Source organism: Hyaena hyaena, unplaced genomic scaffold, assembly GCF_003009895.1.
Source record: "Hyaena hyaena isolate Hyena2069 unplaced genomic scaffold, ASM300989v1 scaffold_15, whole genome shotgun sequence".
NCBI lineage: Eukaryota > Metazoa > Chordata > Mammalia > Carnivora > Hyaenidae > Hyaena > Hyaena hyaena.
Genome location: NW_024080647.1, coordinates 5,006,838 through 5,024,470, shown reverse-complemented (window position 1 = coordinate 5,024,470; position 17,633 = coordinate 5,006,838). Strand labels below are relative to the sequence as shown.

At 36.4% G+C, this 17,633-nt stretch overlaps 1 protein-coding gene and 1 non-coding gene across 14 annotated transcripts in view; both read right to left on the bottom strand.

The window, feature by feature from the left end:
- The window catches only part of CSNK1G1 (casein kinase 1 gamma 1), a 188,168-nt gene that overhangs the window by 95,653 nt on the left and 74,882 nt on the right, over positions 1-17,633 (bottom strand). For all 13 annotated transcript variants that reach the window (XR_005525838.1, XR_005525841.1, XR_005525840.1 and 10 more), the window contains exon 2: positions 12,879-13,281. Coding sequence is in view for 10 of the 13 variants with exons in the window: in XM_039219050.1 (XP_039074981.1) it covers positions 12,879-13,059 (181 nt within the window). In the remaining 3 variants the exon portion in view is untranslated. The remainder of the gene's footprint in view (positions 1-12,878; positions 13,282-17,633) is intronic.
- On the bottom strand, positions 1,224-1,407 carry LOC120222576. Its single transcript, XR_005526081.1, has one exon. It is a non-coding gene; the product is annotated as a U2 spliceosomal RNA (small nuclear RNA).

Here is a 17,633-nt window from a genome sequence, read left to right as displayed (position 1 = left end):
AATGTGGAAAATTGGAAGGCCAAAGGAGACCCATGGATAAGGAGAGGGTTATAATACCAATCAGACATTATAGCTACTCAAGAAGAAAAGTTCACTTGATCCTTTCAACAGTAAAAGATTGAAAGTGAAAAAAAGACAACTATGAACAGAGTTCAAAGTAAAGCAAATGATTCTAGAATGTCATGGAATTCAAATCATGGAATGTCAATGATTTGAATTCGATCATCAGTTAAAACAGTCTAATGTTATTAATATTTGTTCTTTTGTTGTTTGTGCTTTTGTTCCTAACTAGGAATCTATTGCCAAATCTGAGGATGTGAACACTTAGCCTGATCTTTTAAGAGATTTATAGTTTGGTGTCTTACATTTAATTCTTTGATTCCACTCTGGATTAATTTTTAAATATGGTAAGGTCCAGGTTCAAATCAAATCCTTTGTATGTGAGAATCTAGTTGTCCTAAGAGAGTTTGTTGAAAAAATATAGTTTCCCATTGAATGGTCTTGACACATTGGTCAAAAAGCAATGGACCACAGATTCATATCTGATTCTCAATCCATTATGTCTATTCTAATGCCAGTACTAGTGGCATTAGATCACTGTTGCTTTGTATTAAGTTTTCAAATCAAGTATGAATCATTCAACTTTATTCTTGTTTTTCAATACTATTTTGGCTCTTCTGGGCACCTTGCAACTACATATGAAATTTAGGATCAGCCTGTCAATTCCTACAAGGAAGCCCAGCTAGAATTCTGACAGGGATTATGTTAAATGTGTAGATTAATTTGGGGAGTACTTAACGATATTAAGTTTGATCCCTAAATATGAATGTTTTTCATGTATTTAGGTCTTTAATTTCTTGACATTTTATAGTTTTCAGAGTATAAATTTTATACTCATTTTGTTAAATTTATTCTATTTTGATAGTATTATAAATAGAATTGTTTTCTTAACTTTGTTTTCAGATTAAATACAGATACTTTTGTTTAATAATAATTTGGACCTCTTCTCTCATGATCCATTCCCAGAAGGATATTATGTCTTTTAATTAGAAAAGACTGAGCCGCCCAGGCACCCCAAGTGTCAGTAATTTTTAATTTTGACAGAAGGGACATGGGGATGTACGTAAAAGTGCTCTCATAGCTCAGTTGTGAACAATATTTTCACAACCATAACACTATAAATGTAAAAAAAAATGGTTTGTGTGTGTGTATTTTAATCCCTGAGGGGGTGCAGCACTCTTGGAGGTACTGTAATACCACGCTGATGCACAGAATGACGGAGCAATTCCATCTCCCTGCTCAAAAAAACCATGTTAACTTATTGTCCTCGGAAAGAGGATATATCAGATATTAAACTAATAAGAACAGATACTATACTTGATCTTAGCCAACGGACCACGAAATGACTGTGTAGAAAAATGATTTAAACAAAATATATGATGTAAGTATATAGGGAAATCATGGGGAGTGACTGAGATGGTGCATACAAGAAAAATGAAAAACAGTATTTAGTAACACTTAGAAAAAAGGAGGAATCTAGAGGACATGGTTAAAAGAGTGGAAATGTTTGCCTATAGAGATCAGGACTTTACTACATATGCCATATGGTTATTTTCATTAAAATTAAATTATAGTCGCCTGGGTGGCTCAGTCCATTAAGCGTCTGACTTCAGCTCAGGTCATGATCTCACAGTTGGTGTGTTCAAGACTCACACTGATCCTCTACCCCCACCCCTCTCCTACTCTATCTCAAAAATAAACAAACATTAAAAAAATTAAATTGTAAAAGGGTCTTGGCTGGCTGTCAGTAGAGCATGTGACTCTTGATCTCAGAGCTGTAAGTTCAAGCCCCACCCTGGGTGTAGAGATTAAAAATAAATTAAAATTAAAGTAAAAAAATTAAATTATAAAAAATATGTATCTAGGAGCACCTGGGTAGCTCAGTCGGGTTGAGCATCCAACTTCAGCTCAGGTCTTGATCTCACAGTTCGTGAGTTCAAACCCCACACTGGGCTCATTGCCATCAGCATAGAGCCTACTTCAGATTATGTCCCCCCCTCTCTGCCCCTCTCTGGCTTACACTCTCTCAAAAATAAATTAAAAATTTAATTTAAAAAATGTATCTATAGCATTCTCTTGCTCTAGTAACCCCAACTCAGGAAAAAACTGGATTAACCTACCATGATCTGCTCTTTGAGGGTCCACCATGGCTGACAGTAAATTCCACTTCCTTTGATAAGAGCTTTGCCTTTTTGGAAAAGTAGAAGTTCAAGCAGTTCCCTCCATGTAAATATTGATTCCAAACTCTCCTCATAATAAATCCCAAATCATCTTTGCTTCATACTCACACAATTCTAGATGGGTTTTAGCAATCCTGGCAGCTTCACCATCCAAGATACCTATGCATAATCCTTCAAGAATCATATCTGTAACACTCTAAAATTACCATATTAATGTGATACAGACTGTGTGTCAGTGTGTGATTGAAGGGCTAAATGGTGATGGGTACTAAGGAGGGCACATGCTTGATGAACACTGGGTATTATATATAAACGATGAATCACTGAATTCTACTTGGGAAACCAATACTGTAACTGTATATTAACTAAATTTAAATATAAGCTTAGACAATGAAAAAAAATAAAAATAAATAAAACTTATAAATAAATAAAGTGGTTGATTCCTACCAGTTTTTGATGGACTATGATGAAAAAAAAATCTTCCTCAAGCTCTGTTAAAGTGCTTTAACAAACTGCTGGAGTTAAAACCAACAAGATATAAATCCAAAAGAAATTTAAACTATGATACTACTATGAACATGAATTTTATACTTATTTGTGGCTTTTCAAGAAAGTTAAAACACATTATTTCTGGAATCAGAATTTTAATGGTTTTTAATGCTTATTTATTTTTGAGAGAGAGAGAGAGAGCACGTGGAGGAGGGGCAGAGAGAAGGAGGGAGAGATTATCCCAAGTAGGCTCTGCACCTTCAGCAGGAGCCCTACTTTGGGCTCATACTCACCAATCTAGAAATCATGATGTGAGTCGAAACCAAGAGCCAGATATTTAACCAACTGAGCAACTCAGGTACCCCTGGAATCATAATTTTAATTTAATTTTAAGTCCTTCTACAACTACTGTGGAAGCAAAACAAAGGATATAATCTGTTACACAACTGTGAAGTGGGAACATAAATATCCCTTATGGAGAGGGTATTTTGCCAGGTTTACAACTTACCTTTAAATGGTTCAAACACACACATACACACACACACACATACTCTCTCTCTCTCTCTCTGTCTCTCACACCAACGTTCACACACATATCTCCAATGGGACAAAATATTAACTGGTAAATTGAGGTAACAGTATATTGTGGATAATCACCATCTTATTCTTTTTTACTTTTTAGCAGAATTTTGAGAATCTTCTTCATTCAAAGTTGGGAAAAATTAAAACAAAAGTTTAAACCATATTTAAACAATATTTGTATTATGGGGCACCTGGGTCGCTCAGTCAGTTAACCATCAGACTCTTGGTTTTGGCTCAGGTCATGATCTCACGGTTTCCTAAGTTCGATCCCTGTGCTGGGCTCTGCGATGACAGTGAGAGCCTGCTTAGGATTCTCTCCCTCCCTCTCTCTCTGTCCCTCCCTCACCTGTGCTCTGTCTCTATCAAAATAAATAAATAAACTTAAAAAAAATTTTTTAATCAACAATATTTGTATTATGTATATAAAGTAAATGCTCACTATGTATCTCCACAACAAATCTGTAAATTAGGTATTATTTCTACTCTCATATTATAGAGAAAAAAAATAAAACCTGGAAAGGCAATACGACTTCAGGACTCTTACTTTTAACCACTTGGGAAAGAGATTAATGACAAGGCTTCTAAACTTGTTTTAGCCTGTTCCATCCAAAGACTACACAATTTGCAAATACATAGGAAACCTTAAAAATGTTGTAAAAGCACCTTACGTCGGTGTTTCTGTTTCATTGCTTGGCTTTATTTTTGGCTAGTACAGACTGTATTCTATTTGTTCAAAATGATAATATTTACTAGAAACTATGAATTAAAAAGTAACATTTGATTTTACAATGGCTTCACTTTCATCTAGAGAATAAACACTTAAATTTTATCTTAAGCCTATGTGTTTTTTTAAATGTTTATTTATTTTTGAGAGAGAGAGAGAGAGAGACAGAGCACAAGTTGGAGAGAGAGAGAGAGACAGAGACAGAATCCGAAACAGGCTCCAGGCTCCAAGCTGTCAGCACAGAGCCCGAAATGGGGCTCAAACTCGGAAACCGCGAGATTATGCCCTGAGCTGAAGTCGGTGGTCCCTCAACTGACTGAGCCACCCAGGCCTATGTTCTTTCAGATGAATGATTTTCAAAAAATTTTAATGCAGCAGAATAGTATCTTTTAAATAAAATCTCATTGAAAGCTTAACATAAAGGAGACAGAATTCTGTCTCCTCACTTCCTTTCTTATTCCCTCACATATGAAATAAGGACTCTGAGACTTTGTGGGACACAATATAAACCAAATGCTTTAGAAAATATGCATCTGTAAACTGTTAGTGGTCACAACTGCCAAACACAGAACTGGATGGTAAAAAGCTGAAGTTACAAATTCCAATGTAAGTTCATTAGTGATAAGAAAGGAAACAACAATATGCAGAGAAGTCCTATACACCCTACTTTAGACACAGAAATAAGTATCTTATTTTAGAGGCCAGGGAGGAATGTGTCAACGGACAAGCTGCTACCCTTACCCAATTTACCTTAATCAGAAACACCCTTGAGGCGCCTGGGTGGCTCAGTCGGTTAAGCGTCCGACTTCGGCTCAGGTCATGATCTCACGGTTAGTGGGTTCGAGCCCCGCGCTGGGCTCTGTGCTGACTGCCAGCTCAGAGCCTGGAGGCTGTTTCCAATTCTGTGTCTCCCTCTCTCTCTGACCCTCCCTTGCTCACGGTGTCTCTCTCTCAGAAATAAATAAAACATTTAAAAAAAAAAACCTTTCTGTGTTAACGTACTTCAGCGGATTTCATCAGATATCAAAGATGAAAAAGGGCAAAAAAAAATCAATTCTTTCTGATTTCATTTTCTTATTTGCAAGTAAAAGATTTTCTAACAAAGTCCTATTTCACAAGGATAACATGAAGATTATTAAAATTATATGCAAGAGTGTATAGTCTCAGGGGTCTCCCATAAACATAGGTACATTCCTATTAGGATGCAAAAGAAATATCATCTACTTATTCTTGCAACTAAAGAAAACAAGCCATTATTAGCAGACTACATTAAATGTAGACATTTTCTTAATTCTGGAAGAAGAGAATCATTTACATCTTAATGTTTACATGAGTTTTTCTAGGCCGGATTCAGCAGAATACTCAAAACTTAAAAAAAAAAAAGTCCTCAAAATAGCCTCCATGTTTCTCAATTAATAAAAAACAACTTGTTTCCACTCCATCATGTCCTCCTAACTTTTATTCACAATCATTCTTCATCAATCTTCCTTTCTTGAATCTTCAAAATTCCCTATCTACTGAGGCAATCAATGTACACATGTAAGACTCCATAGAAATAATCTTTCCATTGAGAAACAAAGGCTACAAAGAAGTAACTCTTAAAAGAAGAAATATAAATCAATGTGTAAACATGTTTAACTTGGGGCATGTGGCTGGCTCAGGTGGTAGAGCATCCTGATCCTGGGGTTGTGTGACTCTTGATCTTGGGGGTGTGAGTTGGAGCCCCATGTTAGGAATAGAGTTTAAGAAAAATAAATAAAAATTAAAAATCATCATTTCAAAAAAAAATGTTTAACTTTAATATGAACGTATACACATTTAAAAAGATATCATTTTCCCCTATCAGTCTACCATAGATGAAAAGATCTTCAATAATTTAGTTCAAGGTTTTTGAAAGAGTAGAGAAAGAACCATTTAGGTACACACATGTACACAGAGGCAGAAAGTAAAGAGAAACCATCTTTTTAGGGGGCAAATTTATAATGTGTAACAAAATTGCAAGTATGCATATCCCTTGACTCAGAGTGTACACTTTCGAGATTTATCCTAAGAAAATAATCAGCCAAGTTTGTACTATGAGGATGTATTCCAAGCATATACAAGGATCTTCAGTATAGTATTATTTATATGAAAAAACAGACACAATTTATACATATATTAAGACTGACTATATTACTGAATTAACTACAGATATTAAAAATGACCTATACATTTAAATTGAAATAAGTTTCTGCTATATTAAGTGACAAAACCAGGCTTATAGTACAGTTTGCATTTCCCTTTTTAAAAATTTTTAACTTTTTATTAAAAAATTGTTTTTTAATGTTTTATTTCTGAGAGAGAGAGAGAGAGAGAGAGTGTGAATAGGGGAGGGTCAGAGAGAGAGGAAGACAGAATCTGAAGCAGGCTCCAGGCTCTGAGCTGTCAGCACAGAGCCCGACGCGGGGCTCAAACCCACAAACCGTGAGATCATGACCTGAGCGGAAGCCGGACGCTAAACTGACTGAACCACCCAGGTGCTCCTAAAATTTTTTTTAATGTTTCTTTATTTTTGAGAGAGACAGAGTGCATGCGGGGGAGGGACAGAGAGCCAAGGAGACAGAATCCAAAGCAGGCTCCAGGCTCCAAACCATCAGCACAGAGCTAGATGCAGGGCTTAAACTCACAAACCACAGATCATGAACTGAGCCGAAGTTGGATGCTTAAATGACTTAGCCACCCTGGCACCCCCTGACTACATTTCTAAAATATGTCCTGCATGGAGAAGGGAACTTGTTGGGATGAGCACTGGGTGTTATATGGAATCCAACTTGACAATAAACTATGAAAGAAAAATAAAAAAACATTAAGGAAATAAAATTAAAAAAATAAAAATTAAATAGGAAAAAAATAAAAATATGTCCTGATACACATTTTTAAATTCCAAAAAAATAACTAAATAAAATTAGTGGTTATCTTTGGAAAAGCCTGTCAAGACAAATCAAAAAACAACTTTGGCAACAGACATGTTATTTTCTCTTTAAAAAGTACTTTTTTGGGGTGCCTGGATGGCTCGGTTGAGTGTCTGACTTTGGTTCAGATCATGATCTCACAGCTCGTAGGTTCAAGCCCCACACTGAGTTCTCTGCTGACAGCTCAGAGCCTGGAGCCTGCTTCAGATTGGGGTGCTTGGGTGACTCAGTCGGTTGAGGGTCTGACTTTGGCTCAGGTCATGATCTCATGGCTCCGTGAGTTCAAGCCCTGCTTCTGGCTCTGTGGTGCCAGTTGGAGGCCTGGAGTCGGCTTCAGAGTCTGTGTTCCTGTCTCCCTCTGCCCCTCCCAACTCACGCTCTATCTAAAAAGTAAACATTTTATATATATATCATATATATATATTTTATGTATATATAAAATATGTTATATAACATTAATATATATGAAATATATATATATATATATATATATATTTTTTTTTTACAGGGTTCCTGGCTGCCTCAGTCAGTTGAGCATCTGCTTCTTGATTTTTGGCTCAAGTAATGATCCCAAGGCTGTGGGATCAAGCCCCACACTGGACTCTGCACTGAGCATGGAGCCCGGTCAAAATTTTCACTCTCTCTCTCTCCCTCTGCCACTCTTTCCCAATTGCATGCTCTCTCTAAAAAATAAAAAAACATATTTTTTACTTTTTCTTGCTTTTTTCCTGACCACAAAAATAAATGTCCTAATTTTTTTAAGGGGAGAAAAAAGGAGGCCTCTCAGAAATACATAAAGAGAAATCAAAGACCAAAGGCAATAATTAATTCTCTTCAGTTTAACCTCCGAGGCAAGGGAAACAAAAGTAAAACTGAACTATTGAGACCTCATCAAGATAAAAAAAGCTTCTGCACAATGAAGGAAACAATCAGCAAAACTAAAAGGCAACCAACAGATTGGGAGAACATATTTGCAAGTGACATATCACATAAAGGATCAGTATCCAAAATCTATAAATAACTTTTCAAACTCAATACCCAAAAAACAAGTAATCCAGTGAAGAAATGGGCAAAAAACATCAACAGACACTTTCCTAAAGAAGACATTCAGATAGCTAACAAACACACAAAAAGATGCTCAGTATAGCTCATCATCAGGGAAATACAAATCAAAACCACAAGGAGATACCACCTGACACCTGTCAGAATGGCTAAAATTAACTCAGGAAACAACAGATGTTGGCGAGGATGCAGAAAAGGGGAACACTTTTGCACTGCTGGTAGGAATGCAAACTGGTACAGCCACACTGGGAAACAGTATGGAGGTTCATAAAAAAATTAAAAATGGAACTACCCTGCAATCCAGCAATTGTACTACTAGGTATTTATCCAAAGGATACAAAAATGCTGATTTGAAGGGGTACATGCACTTTATTGCAGAACTATCAACAATAGCCAGATTATGTAAAGAGTCCAAATGTCCATCGAATGACAAACAGATAAAGAAGATGTGGTATATACATACAATGGAGTATTACTCAATGATCAATAAGAATGAAATTTTGCCAGTGGCAACAACACGGATACAACTAGAGTGTATTATGCTAATCGAAATAAATCTGTCAGAGAAAGACAAATATCATATGATTTCACTCATGTGAAATTTAAGAAACAAAAACAATGAACATAGGGGAAGGGAAGCAAAAATAAGATAAAAACAGAGACAAACTGTAAGAGACTTTTAAATACAGAGAACAAACTGACACTTGCTGGGTGGTGAGATGGGTTAAATGGGTGATGGGCATTAAAGAGGGCACTTGTGATGAGTACTGGGTGTTATATGTAAGTGATTAACCACTAAATTCTACTTCTGAAATTATTATTATACTATATGTTAACTTGGATTTCAATTTTTTAAAAATTAAAAAAAAAAAAAGGTTTTACCTGGTCTCTCCAAGTAAACTGGCAAACTCCGTCATCTTGAAAATCTTCCCCTCAAATAACTGGTTGGTCAAATCTGGCCTATAGCCTACTTCTGAAACTTCTTCCTCATTCATCCCTTCGTCTCAGTCTCACTGCTATTTTCATAACTAAGAGCTAAGGTAGTTCCACTCATTTCTGATTTAAACTATAAAGCCAAACAAACATTTCTTAAGTACGCATTAAACATTTCTTAAACTACACATTATATGCCATAAACAGTAAAAAGGAACTGGGAATATAAAGATTAACGAAGCAAAGTACTACCATCAAGCTTATCCTGAGGCAGAGAGATGGAGAATGATAATACAATGTGACAAGTACTACAACTAGAGCAAAATCCACAAGATGTCAATCTCTTTCTTATCTGATCTAATCTTACAACTACCTGAATTATCTTTGTAGAACACAAACCAGATCACTCTTCTGTTGTAAAGCCCTTGATGAGTCTACTCCACTGCCTACAGGATAAAGTCCAAATGCTTTAATACCATCCAAACACTTCACAATCTGGTCTCAACCTACCTAATGGTACCTACTGCTTTTCTTTTACTTCACATCCAGTAACCCAGTCATGTACAACTAGTTGCTGCTCTGATAATATTTTGTGATCCTACTATTGGAGAGCCCTTCTTCCTTGTGCCCACCAGTGGAAATCCTATCCTAATCTCAAATAATACTTCTTCTCTGAAACCTTCATTAATCTCTGCCAATACAGTTTTTACACAATGTATTATTTGTTTTTCTTTCTACCACTAAACTGTGAGACTGAGATTTTTTTTTGGAAGTGTTTTTTTAAGTTTATTTATTTAATTATTTTTTAAATGTTTATTTACTTTTGAAAGGGGGGTAGGGGCAGAGAGGGAGACACAGAATCCGAAGTAGGCTCCAGGCTTGGAGTGGTCTGCACAGAGCCCCATGTGGGATTCAAACCCACAAACTATGAGATTATGACCTGAGCTGAAGTTGGACACTTAACTTACTGAACCACCCATGTGCCTCTATTTATTTTTGAGAGACAGACAGACACAGACAGACAGACAGAGTGAGCAGGGAAGGGGCAGAGAGAAAGATGGAGAGAGAGAGAAGCACCAGCAGGCTTGCAGGCTTTGCACCCGTCAGTGCAGAGCCCGACACTGGGCTAAAACTCACAAACCTTGAGATCATGATCTCAGCCAAAATCAAGAGTTAGACACTCAACCAACTGAGCCATCCAGGCGCCCTATAAGATGGAGATTCTTAAGACAGAAACTAATTTTGTTATTCTATCTTTCCCAAAGTCTAGCAAGACAGTAATTATTCAAGAAATGTTTTTTAAATAGATGATAGGTTGGAAACAGATTTGCAGAGAACCAAAATGTAATAATCATTACATTGTTTTTTTCCCTCTGTCTAGGATCCAGAGCTCTACCTAAATCCAGTGGTACTAAGGCCACTACCTACCATCACCCCCATATACCAGGAGTCTGAAGAAGGTCATGTTTTTTTCTCTTCCTATTTACTCATCTGGCTATCTATCCATCCATTCCACAAATTAACAACAGTTAATACAGAAAGAACCCCACCCAACAAGGGGCTTATATTCAAGTAAGGAGAGACAATTAGTAGGTAAACACAAATAAATCATCTCAGGTAGTGATCCATGTGATGAATAAAGTGTTTGATGGGACAGAACACAGCTAGGGGAGAAATATGACATTTTAAGTGGAGGTCGGGGAGAAATTGCTGAAGGTTTCTCTGAGAAGGTAACAAAAGTTGAAGCCTGAAGGATAAGAAGCAACCTCCCAAGCAAAATTTGGGGGAAGAATTCTGTAGTAGAAGGAACTCTAAGTGAAAAGCTCTCAAGCAGAAATGGATTTGGCGGAGAGACAGTGCAGCTAGACAAAGAAATGAATTTGGAGAAGAAAACATGGCCTTGTAGGTGGTAGCCTTGGTGAAGGCCCATCTTTACCTGCCTTGAGTTTGAAATTTCCTAGTTTACATCTTCTGTTGTCCACACAACCTCCTCCTTACTAATGTCACAGCCAAAGTGTAAAGGAATGGCGTACCTAGCATACCCACCCTGTTAGGAAGATGTCAAATGATTCTACAAGAGTCTTTTCTCATTTCTGTTGATTAAAATATTCCTACATACAATGGTCATGACAATATGGTCCCAGAGCTAATGAAAACCTGATAAGCACACAAGACTAAAACTACTTTAAAAGAAAGACAAGCCTTTTCACTGACTACAAGGCAAGCCAAAATGAGAACTATCAAAATTATCCTCAATTCGTGTGAGGAAATAAAACAGAACACTCTACTACTCTAAAATACACATGGACTACAAATTTGTCCTTTTAACTCAGTAAGATAGATTCAAAATAGACTCAGATAGATTTTCTAATCCCATGTAAACTTAAAGATCGTATAACACAAATCCAAACTTTAGTAATTAAATAAGACAGATTTCCAGTTTTCAGTGACTACAGCTTTTCTTCACCTTTAGAGAAATTAAACAATTTTGTGATGTTTTGAGAATGCAAGAATTCATATGCCTTTCAGAATTACTGCCTTTCAGTAGTAATTCTGTGGATGTTTATATCATAATCTATTTAATTCCAAGTTACTACTGTGGTGTTAGAGCAAAGTCAATCCATTACATAAATGAATATTCAAGAAACTAGGTTCTAAAACAACTCAGTAGTTGCTAGGAACTCAAACAGTGTGAAATTACACATCTTACTCCTGTTCTCAGTAGCATCTGCTGGCTTTGCTAACCCGACCATCACTAAATATAAAGAGCCTTCCATTACACTAGTCAGGTCTTAAAATTCCAGGCTGCTGGCCTTCTACTGGTAAAAATAAATTTACTCTCCGCATCCTTAAATTCAATTCTGCACCCAGTGATCTCTGGCTAGTGTAGTGATGCTTCCCTGACTCTCTCTATGGGGGATTACAGACAAGATGTTTTTTCCTTCTTCTTTTGCAGATTAGAAGTAGTGGAGTTAACAAACAATAATTATCTTACGCTCCTACACTTCTGTTCCCTGAAGGGCCACAGTTTCTTACAGGGGGTCTTCCTAATAATCCATAGCCAAAATGGCTATAGAGAAAAAGCTAATAGTTTAGCCTAAAAGAGGACCTCTTCACATTCTCCACAATGATGTCCAACTTCATGTATTTATATCTTTCATTTTCTCTTACCAATTCACTCAGGGCGAGCCATAAAAAAGTTTATACATACCTACTGTATCTTCTTCCCAATTTTTGCTTTTATTCTGTTATTTTTCATCATCTCACTCATAAATTCATATTTGAAATTAAAAAATCCATTTCCTTGGCTGGGAAAAAAAATTGCATAATTTCTCCCTGGAGTTCTAGCTCAATTTGGATGTCGGAATTTCCAGGAAGAAATGCAAACATAGAATCAGTTGGAAAGCCTCTCTGAACAGGATGTATTTCTTTACAGACTGAGTTTGCGTATTACTGAGTACGGATCTACTCTTCCCTTATCAGGAGTCAAGTCTAAATTAAAACAAGGCCTTACTCCCTTCTCAGAGTGTGGCTCAAAGACCAATGATATCTAGGTCACCTGGAAATTTGTTAAACAGAATTAGGGCTCCACCTCTCAGAACAACTAAATCAGAATTTTTATTTTTACTGATATCTCTATGCACATCTCCCTACACCATAAAAGCTCAGAACTGGTGGTAAATTTAAGAGCCTATCACACACAAACAAAGATGAACCTTGGATACAATTATAACTGATAATGACTCTAGTCCCCTTCACAAATTTTTATTGTTTATACGAACAGGTCCTCCTTAGAAGAATTTCTCATAAAATCATAAACTTCTTGTCTTGAAACATACAAAAGCTAATTATAGCTGTTGGTGGTTGTGGAAGCCACTGATATAAACAAGTCCTTACCTAATCTGAGCTCTCCGAAGTTCCCACACCCTATCTTCTTGCCAACCCTGAAGTTGGGTCCCACCATAAGAACCCCAGAGGATGTTGAGGAGCCAGATGGTCGGGAACAGTGTGCACTCCTTTGTGCCATGGGTTTAGTTGTCCGTTGTCTTTCATCCTTCTCCCTACTAGGATGGTCCATGATCCTACACGACAGAGTCTTTGCACAATGAGTAGCCTCAGTCTGTATACCTCTCTTCAGTACAAAAGTATGTCCAAATAAACTGTAGTCAGAGAAAGGTAAGGATATCTTTTGGCACCATATTTATGTTTCTAATGTACTTCCAGGAGATGAAAAACCATTGATTTGTTCTCGTAGGACACGTAGTCTGTGGATCTCAAGCACAGGAGAGTATTTTGTAACCTAGGTAAAAATCAAGAAAACATACAGTTACAAATTAAATTTTAAAACAAATCCAGAAAGTTACCACTAATTAGAATGGATCCTATCCAAAAATGTACAAAGTGGAATGCTTCCTGAAATGGGTTTTGGTTTTATATCCTCCAACAGTTTAGCCATCTGGACTAGTTATTTATCTGGTAACATTAGCTCAGTAGGCTGCAGACCATGGCAGCTAAGGGAACACACAAGTCTTTAATAGAAAATGTTGTCTTCTGTACATATGACCCAAAAGAAGGCTATTTGCTCCCCTTTTCGTAATTGGCTAACAGACAGAAAGGGTGGGTTAAGCCTAGTTAAATAAAATGAAGACAGTTAAAAGCTCTTCCTTTAGCTTTGGACAGAACCTGTCAGAAATGAAGCTACTTACCATCCCCCTCCTCCATCCCCACCATTTATCAAGCACTGAGGGCAACAACACAATCCAAAAAAGTTACCGACTGACAAAGACTACTTCTCTAAAGGACTTTCCAAAACCCTAGTGGTACTAAGCAGTTCTAGATTAAAGCTTTGTAAAATTCAACTCTTGGTTTACTTTTCATTGCAAATTGAGTATATGGTGACAGAGTCATGAAGTAGATCATTTGCACAACTCCAAAATAAAAATAGAGCTGAGAACCAAAACCAAAAACAAAAAATCTTAAATAGAATTAATCCCTACCAGATTACAATCCAGTATCTGGTGATACAATTCAGGACTAAGCCCAAGACAAATGTCTAAAATGAGTTAATTCTGATGCTATTTTTCATAAAACAGGTAATCTTTAACAACAACAAAAAATTCTGTTATCACCAATCACATATAAGACACAAGCTCATGTTTTACTTTCAGTCAATATTTTCCTTGAAATTGTAAGGAAAAAGAGAATTAGGACAATTGCTTGGTTGTTACATGTATTAAAAAAAAAAAAAGCAAAATGTCTATACTGTAAGCTTCTCATGGACATCTTTATTTTTTTTATTTTATTTTTTTTTACAAATAGTTTATTGTCAAATTAGTTTCTACATAACACTCAGTGCTCATCCCCAAAGTGCCCTCCTCCATGCCCATCCCCCCCTCCCCCCCACATCCATCAGTCCTCAGTTTTTGTCAGCATTCAAGAGTCTCTCATGGTTTGCCTCTCTCCCTTTCCCCCACCATTTCCGCCCTTCTTCTCCCCCTTGTTCCTCCGTCAAGTTCCTCCTAATCCTCCTATACGTGCAAACATATGATATTTGTCCTTCTCTGCCTGACTTATTTCGCTCAGCATAACACCCTCAAGGTCCATCCATGTTGCTACACATGGCCAGATTTCATTGTTTCTCATTGCCATGTAGTATTCCATGGTATAGATAAACCACATCTTCTTGATCCATTCATCTGTGGATGGACACTTAGGCTCTTTCCATGTTTTAGCTATTGTGGAGAGTGCTGCTATGAACATTGGGGTACATGTGCTCTCATGGACATCTTTAATTCCTGAGTACAGGGACAGGGACAAACCTGTGAGCTGACTGTACAAATGGGCATATTCCATTTTATCCAAGAATAAAATCTATTTACTTCAAACAGTTAAAGTAAACTGTTTATGTTTATCTTTTTAGTATGTTTTCTTTGTATTACTTGAAGTATATAATGACTTTAGGCTTCTACAAAGCTAATCAATAAAATACATTTCTCTGAATTCAGGGAACAATACATACATTCACAATGTATATTCTGTTAAAGACAAAATCAGGGTAATGAGAAGGTCAGCAATTACTGGCTTTCCTACATGAACAACATTTTGAATTTATATTTCTCTCATTTTTTTCTTATTTGCAGTTGTATCCAGTATCTTCCAATTATCTTCGTTGTTTGCCAAAGTCCCTCAAACAATATTAGAAAGAGAAGGGAAATAAAACTAAAGATGATTTAGATAGTCCTATCTTAAATTTTTTAATGGTTATTATTGAGACAAAGAGAAACAGAGCACAAATCCAGGAGGGGCAGAGGGAGAGGGAGACACAGAATCCAAAGCAGGCTCCAGGCTCTGAACTGTCAGCATAGAGCTGGACATGGGGCTCTAAACAATGAACTGTGAGATCATGACCTGAGCTGAAGTAGGACGCCTAACCAACTGAGTCACCTAGGCACCCCTAGATTGTCTTATCTTGACTGGTGCGAGTATGTGTCTAGGTATGAGAAACGGTCAAGCTATTCTTTCTTCCCTTATGTTATAAATTTCTTTGAGGACAGGAAAAAGATGTGTCTTAGCTTATCCAGGCAATTTTGAGCATTTGACTAACTCCTACATTTTTACAAATTATTACTACTATAATAGCTTCATTTATAAGATTTGGAAAACTGTGCTACCACCTTGTCTACTGCTCTTCATAGTTTTTGTATGTGTTTACTCTAACAGATGGAGGTTATTTTTATAATGCGTGTCATTAGCTTTCTCCATTGCACTTAAACTCATGAAACATTAGATGGAGTAATCACAGATAGCCCTCAGTATCTGTGTTTACTTGCATGTATGTATTAGAAAAAACATACAGTATTTCCCAGGTTAGAAATATGCAGAAAGTAAAAAATCATATTCAGCTGGGAAAAGGATGTTTTTAACACCTGCTTATAGGCCAGAAGAATCGCTTTAACTCCCACAAATGTGGGGAAAAAAACCTTATATTTAAGATACCAATTTTTTCTAATCTATGCATGGAACATGAGCATGGTCTAATCTATAATTATGAAAGATGAATAATAACTACTTTTATATGGCACCTCTCATTTAAGAAATCAAATTAACTGAACAATTGAATTTTTAAAATCCTATTTCTTTATCACCACCCACTGCACAAAAGTATTTTTCTACTTCCCAATTACAAACTCTTTAGCTTGTCATTTGAGTCTCTTCAATATAAACTCCCTAATTAAATTCTTGTATTTATGTTACTACAGGGCTACTACAGGGCCACCTAACAGTAAAGCTTAGTCAGTTAAGCACCCAACTCTTGATCTCATCTCAGGTCTTGACCTCAGGATTGTGAGTTCAAGCTCTGCTTTGGGCTCTGAGCTGGGTGTGGAAAGAAAAAAGAAAAAAAAAATTAATTAAAACAAAAAAGTTGCTGCATAAATACAAGGAGATCCAATGTTGGTCCTTACACTAGACTGGCCTCTTAACTCTTCTGTCTTATTTAAGGCCTGACTCACAACCTATGTCCACTGAGAAATCTTTTATAACCAATTCATCACTAACACTTGGAGCACACCTGGGTATACTGTGTATACATCTGCCACTCAGCATGCAACAGATTATATTGATATGTACTTTAATATTTAATTTGATTATAAGCCTTTGAAATTGGGGATCTTGTTCTATTTCCTTTCATTTCTTGTATATAATTACTGACTAACAATTATGATGGTCTTGGTTAACAGAAAACAGATTTTCAATGACATAACCAAATATTTACACAAAATAGTACATGTAACTAGAATCCTGATTAACCATAAGAATGCTTAGAATTCAGCTAGAAAGAAGCTAGTATTATTTCATTTCAATCCATCAGTGTTAATACAGGCTAGTTAGTATTTCCATTTCACAAAGATATTATTAAATGAATTATTTTTAGTTACTAGCAGATAACATATGAAAACATAGCTCAAGAACTAGGTCAAACAGAACATCCAAGGTAAACATTAAGTTATACATTAACAGGGGTGCCTGAGTGGCTCAGTTGGTGAAGCATCCAACTTTGGATCAGGTCATAATTTCACAGTTTGTGTGTTCAACCCCCACATCAGGCTCTCTGCTGTCAGCACAGAGCCCGCTTCAGACCTCCTATCTCTCTTTCTGAGCCTTTCTCTCTCTCTTTCAAAAATAAACATGGAAAAAAAAAAGTTATACCTTAAGCATATTTTTATTAAATTTTTTCATTTTTATTTATTTTGAGAGAGAGAGCAAGTTTAAGTGGAGAGAGAGAGGGAGAGAGAGAATCCAAAGCAGGCTCTATGCTGTCAGTATACAGCCCAATGTGGGGCTTGATCCCATGAACCACAAGATCATGACCAGAGCTGAAATCAACAGTCAGACGCCCAACTGACTGAGCCACCTAGGAGTCCCATACCTTAAAGCTTATTTTTAAAAAATGATTTCCAAAGATAGCAGTAAAAGACAAACTATATGGTTGGTCCTTTTTTTTTTTTTTTTAACATTAAAAAGGGGGGAAGGGAATTCTACTTTCTTGTACCATATACAAAATAGACTCAAAACAGACTAAAGATCTAAATGTAAGACCTGAAACCTTAGTTAGAACTCCTTAAGAAAAAAAAAAAAAAAAAAAAAAAAAAA